At 43.0% G+C, this 5,804-nt stretch overlaps 1 protein-coding gene across 1 annotated transcript; it reads right to left on the bottom strand.

The window, feature by feature from the left end:
* Window positions 1-4,798: 4,798 nt before the first annotated feature.
* LOC133823005 (uncharacterized mitochondrial protein AtMg00860-like) lies at window positions 4,799-5,548 on the bottom strand. The gene is made up of 2 exons (XM_062255560.1): window positions 5,177-5,548; window positions 4,799-5,029 (listed from the first exon to the last, which is right to left on the bottom strand). The coding sequence occupies exons 1-2, from the start codon at window positions 5,546-5,548 to the stop codon at window positions 4,799-4,801; spliced, it is 603 nt and encodes a 200-aa protein (XP_062111544.1).
* Between the last annotated feature and the right edge of the window lie 256 nt (window positions 5,549-5,804).

The following is a 5,804-nucleotide window of genomic DNA, read 5'->3' as shown; positions in this document are numbered from 1 at the left end:
TTCAGATTGGCCTTCCCCTTGGCAAGCACGACTGCCATTTCCAACTGGGTCTCCTCTCTGTGAGTTTAGATGATCTCGGAGGTCGTCCCTCGGGACGGCCTGAGGGCTTTGAGCCGAGCTCAAACAATGGCGCAGGTCTCCGCCGGAGATGTCACTTCGACGACTTCTGGTCCAATAACTTCCATTTGAAAAGCTCAGAGCCCGCGGCTGGGGGTGAGGATCCGGGACTTCCCCGGGCGCCCGGCTACGATGGGAAGGTCCGACGGAAGGAGGATTTCTCCTATTGCTCCCATGAGCCGGAATGTCTCGGACTGGACGGGGAGGAGATGGGTATTTTATCGATGAAGGAGGATGCCTGATTGGGGACACGATCCTAGTCCCATCAGGGCAGATTAAGCTAGGTCGCAGCCACTTCGTTCTACCATCCTCTGCGTCCTGTGCTCGGCGGTCTGAGCGGGGTGCAGGACGCCTGGTCGGGGCGGGCTGTCGTCGCGAGTCCTCCCCGGATCTCCTTTGCGAGCTTCCTCGAGCCCTCCTGGGTGAACTCGAGGGCGGAAGTGAGCTAGGAGTTGAGGTCCGGACCGATCGGCTGAATTGCTACTCGGCCCTAAGAAGTTCGTCAAATGTGGTTTCCCGGTGGAGCGACGTGGGAGTAGAATTTGATGTTGGGGGTCTGACCGACCGACTGGGCCTGGACCGGTTACCCCGGCGGGACTTATGAGTCTCACCACGCCTCTTTCCGACGTTAGCGTTGGTTGTAAGAGGGGGTAGTCGGGCGAAAACCTCTTGAATTTGCTGGTTTGCTTTCGCCAGATGACTCCTCAACTATGTATTTTCCATTTCTACCGCCGTGTAGAAATCCGGGTTCGAATTGGGCGGCCGGGGAGCCGAACTTCCAGTGTCATCTTGGCTCATTGGCTGTTTGCTCGGTCGCTGCTGAACCTCAGGGTTCTGATCATCGGAGATGGCGGCGTGGTGGGCCTCCTGCCCATCACGTTGGTCCACCTCATTACCATGTCTTGAGCGAGTAACTACCATGGTTGGGTATTTGCGATAGCACCAATCTAAAAGCTCTCAATGAAAGCACCAAACTGTTGACGCGGTTCTTCAGCAACAGATAATTATATGAATAAGGAGAGCGATTAGTGCTAAATGATGAAACGTAATGGATGAATGATCTCAAAAGAAAATTACAACTCGAGTACTTTTTTAGGTGGTTCAAAGATTAAAATCCTTCTAGTCCACCAGCCAATATTATTGATATATCTCTGATATTCCTTACAGGGTATTTCTTTACCAATTAGAAGCCAACCCTCTGCAACTCCCAGGGTCTCCATATTTATAGGGAGAGGGCACCTGGGTGTTGGCGAAGGAGGTCATCCCGTGACCCTCTTACCCATCATGTCACTTCTGCGACATTCATGATTAATTCCTAAAACCTGACAATGAAGTGTGGTCTAATCAATAGGTAAGGGGGATAATGGGCCGCATGGCCCAAACCAGTCGTGGGGTGTCTGAACACGCACGTTTATGCTGCATGTCCGAGAATTAGGGAATGGAGTAGACACGTGATGTCTGATATATACACGTTTACATTGCGTGGTTGACTTTATTAAGGGTCGGAGGTGTCAACTCAAGCTCGTACCCCGAGCTTGATGTAGTCTTAGCTCGTGGTGTCCACATTGCTGATCCGATGCCTCAGTAATCTCACTAAACCTTTGGCTATCTCGAGCTAAAGAGGTAGAGACTTGTAACAACAGCTCCGGGTAGGTGGCTTCCACGTGGCGGATAGAATTATGCCCTTTTCTAGAATTCTAATAACCCGTTGATATTTAGGGCGTACAGAAAGCAACTAATAACATAGGACCCAAAAAGTTTAATAAAATCCCTGCATGGTTAGCTTTAAAAAACAAAACATACATCACCATGTGTAAACCAAAATAGAGAGAGAAACCACACATAATCACAAGAGCATAGCTACACGTGCACATCACACCGTCCACTAGATTCCTAGTTCCCGTTACCCATCATAGAAAAACCGACATCCTAAACTGGGTAGCCGTACCTAATAACTACCACAAGGGGGAGGCTCAAAACACTTCTGGTATACAGATGCTAGGTCCTTACACCTACAAGTGAGTGAACACTTGATCTACCTATGATGACACAGAGACTAGGTCGTGAAACAACAACATGCACAAATCATCATCACTATGGCTCTCATCAATATAATAAAATGCAGGTAAACATGAAAAGAAATAAAGATATTCATTTTATATTTTAGAAAATTGGGCAGCATAACAGTTGTATTTGAATAAAACAAAAAAAATCATAATCTGCATAAATAAGTAAACAAAAATAAATTTTGTACTCAGTGCCCTCAGAACAGATCAGAAACACATGCAGATTAAGTTTTCAATTTTTCAAACATTTTATAAATATCAAAATTGGAATATGTTTAATGTCATTCAATACGAGTAAAATAAGTTTAATAGTCAAGTTGAGTTCCTACCTCCTTAGAATTTTCAATCCGAGCCCAAAGTGACGCTCCTAAGCTTAGCGATGATCCTAGAGTGATTTAGTTCAATTTTAATATCACATTTTTCCTACGTGCACCAAATGAGCAAATGATTATCATCATTGCATTCCTTATTCAAAATAATGTCCAACGACATATAATATGACCATAATTAAAATTTCAAGTTCTGGAACCTCACCCAAATGGTGCACAGTAGCGGTTGGTGGCAGCAGTGAGCGCTGTATCAGAAAATTCGATGAAGGTAGGCGTGGCATATATCAAAATGACCACATTGGCGAGTAGATCACATTACCAACCATCGATCTAAAAAGTGCTCAGACTCGCCAGAAAGTCGTCGGAAAGTGGCAGAGAAACCCAAAATCTCGTTGGAGAAAAATAGTGAGTTGATCGGAATGACTTAGTGGGTTTTGTTCCTCTCTCCATGCAGGTTCCAAAGGTACCAACCACTCGTCGAGAGGTTGTCGAAGTTGGCCAAAAAACACAGTCAAAGTTAACAGACCAAAACTTTGACTAACGATTCCAAACAGTTGACGATGAGTTGGGCGGCGCCGCTTGGTGGTTGAGGTCGCCGGAGCAAGACGAATCCAATGAGCAGCCGTGTGTCAAAAATGGTGGTCGCTGGTGGTTTGGTCTTTGTGGTGGTGTGTTGTCGTGGAGAGAAGAGAAAAAGAAAAGAAGTGAAGAGAAAGAGAAAGGGAAGAGAAAGAGAGAGAGCTTTCGGGGAAGAGAAGAAGAAAAAGAAAAAAAAGAGACTTAATCTGAATCACTTGGTGGGTCCCACCTTTTAAAAAAAAAAAAATTTAATATATATAAGAAAAATAAGTCTTTACATTCTTCCCTCCTTAGAGAAATTTCGTCCCGAAATTTTCGAAGTACAACCTTAAGCTGAAAATTAAACAAATTAGGATAATTCTCATACATCTCTGACTCTAACTCCTACGTAGACTTGTCTTCTCTATGGTCTTCTCTCGCCAAGATTCTGATAGGTTGTTCTTCATATGTCACATTCTCTTGAAGAGGGACAACCTCATACTCAATGATGTGCGATGGATCTGGAGTATACTTCCTCAACATCGATACATGGAACACATTGTGAACATGCCCCAATCGCGTTGGTAAGTTCAATCGATAAGCGACCTCCCCAACCCTCTCGATAACCTCGAAAGGTCTAATATACCTCGGGGCTAGCTTACCCTTCACTCCAAATCTCATCACACCACGCATAGGAGTAACTTTCAAGAAGACAGTCACCAACCTCAAACTCAAATTCTCATCGGTGGAGATCGACATAACTCTTTTGACGACTTTGAACATCCTTAAGTCTCTCTTGGATGTCTTTGATCTTCTCAGTGGTACTAGCAATAATTTGAGGTCCAATTGTGACATGCTCATCTGGTTCTGCCTAACACAAAGGTGATCTACATGGTCTCCCATATAAGGTCTCATAAGGAGCCATGCCTATACTGGCCTGGTAGCTATTATTATAAGTGAATTCCACCAACGACAAGTGTTCTCCCTAGCTACCCCCAAAATCCAAAATACAAGAACAAAGCATGTCATCCAAAGTTTGGATAGTCCTCTCAGACTCTCCATCTGTCTGAGGGTGGTAAGCAGTGTTCAAGTTAAAGTTCAAACCTTGATGTAAATTGAGTATCTCTATCAGAGACAATGCTGGAAGGCAACCCATATAGTCGAAGTATATTATCCACATAAAGTCGAGCTAGTCTAGAAACCTCATAATCCTTCTTAATTGGAATGAAATGAGCAGATTTGATCAAACGATCGACAATCACCCAGACAGTGTCATGCTTTAATGGTAATCCTGTCACAAAGTCCATCGTGATCTTGTCCCACTTCCATTCTGGTATAGGTAAAGGTTGAAGCAACCCTGAAGGTATCTGGTGCTCAACTTTAACCTGTTGGCAAACCATACACTTAGCTACAAAGTTAGCCACATCTCTCTTCATACCTTCCCACTAGTATTGTCTTGTCTTGGTACATCTTTGTGCTTCCAAGATGCACAACAAATTTAGACCTATGAGCCTCGATCATACCAGACTCTCTAAGATCAAGGATGTTTGCAACGACCAATCTTCCCTTATGGTATGAGGATCCTTCGAAATTTACTGTCCATCCATCTAGTTGCTCACCATTTCAAATTCGATTCCAGATTAGTCTCAATTTCTCATCTTGCCACTGACATTGCTCAACTTGCTAAAGTCGCACTAGTGTAACCACTACGTTTGAAACACAAGCAATCTATTTTCCTTCACAGTACTCTAATTCATAATCACCCACCGTGATCATTCTTTTCCAATCCTCAAGAGCCAAACAAGCCAAAGTTCCATGAGGTTGTCTACTTAATGCATCAACGACCACATTTGCTTTTCTAGGATGATATTGCAAAGTGAAATCATAATCTTCCATGTACTCGACCCATCTTCTTTGCCTCAAATTCAAGTCTCTTTGAGTAAAGAGATACTTTAAACTCTTATGATCATAATATAATTCAAACTTTGCCCCATATAAGTAACATCTCCAAATTTTCAAGGAAAAAATCACTGCTGCATGTTCCAAGTCATGTGTAGGGTAGTTCTTCTCATGTGGCTTCAATTAGTGTGAAGCATAGGCAACAACCTTGCCATTTTGCATGAGAACTCCTCCTAAAACAGTACCAGAAGCATCAGTGAATACCACATACGGTTCATCACTACTAGGCACAGTGAGAACAGGCGTCGTAGTCAATCTTTGCTTAAGTTCTTTGAAAGCTTCTTCACAACTGTCATCCCACACAAACTTTAAATCTTTTCTTGTTAGCTTTGTCAAAGGCATAACAATTTGAGAAAAATACTCCACAAAGTGATGATAATAACTTGCTAACCCAAGAAAACTTCGAACCTCAGTAATGTTATTTGGTCTATCCCACTGCAAGATAGAATCTATCTTTGCAGGATCCACAATAATGCCTTCTTGAGATATTACATGCCCTAAGAATTTGACCTCGATCATCTAGAAGTCACATTTATCTTTCTTAGCATATAATTGATGGTCTCTCAAAGTTTACAACACAATTGTTAAATATTCCGCATGGTCCTCAGGTGTCTTGGAATACACCAAAATGTCACCAACAAAAACAACCACAAAATTATCAAAATAAGGTCTAAAGATTCTATTCATAAGGTCCCTAAATGCTATAGGCACATTTGTCAATCCAAATGGCATCACCGAAAACTCAAAGTGTCCATAACACGTTCTGAAAACAGTT

Source organism: Humulus lupulus, chromosome 1 (assembly GCF_963169125.1).
Source record: "Humulus lupulus chromosome 1, drHumLupu1.1, whole genome shotgun sequence".
Lineage (NCBI taxonomy): Eukaryota > Viridiplantae > Streptophyta > Magnoliopsida > Rosales > Cannabaceae > Humulus > Humulus lupulus.
This window is presented reverse-complemented; position numbering and strand designations above follow the sequence as displayed.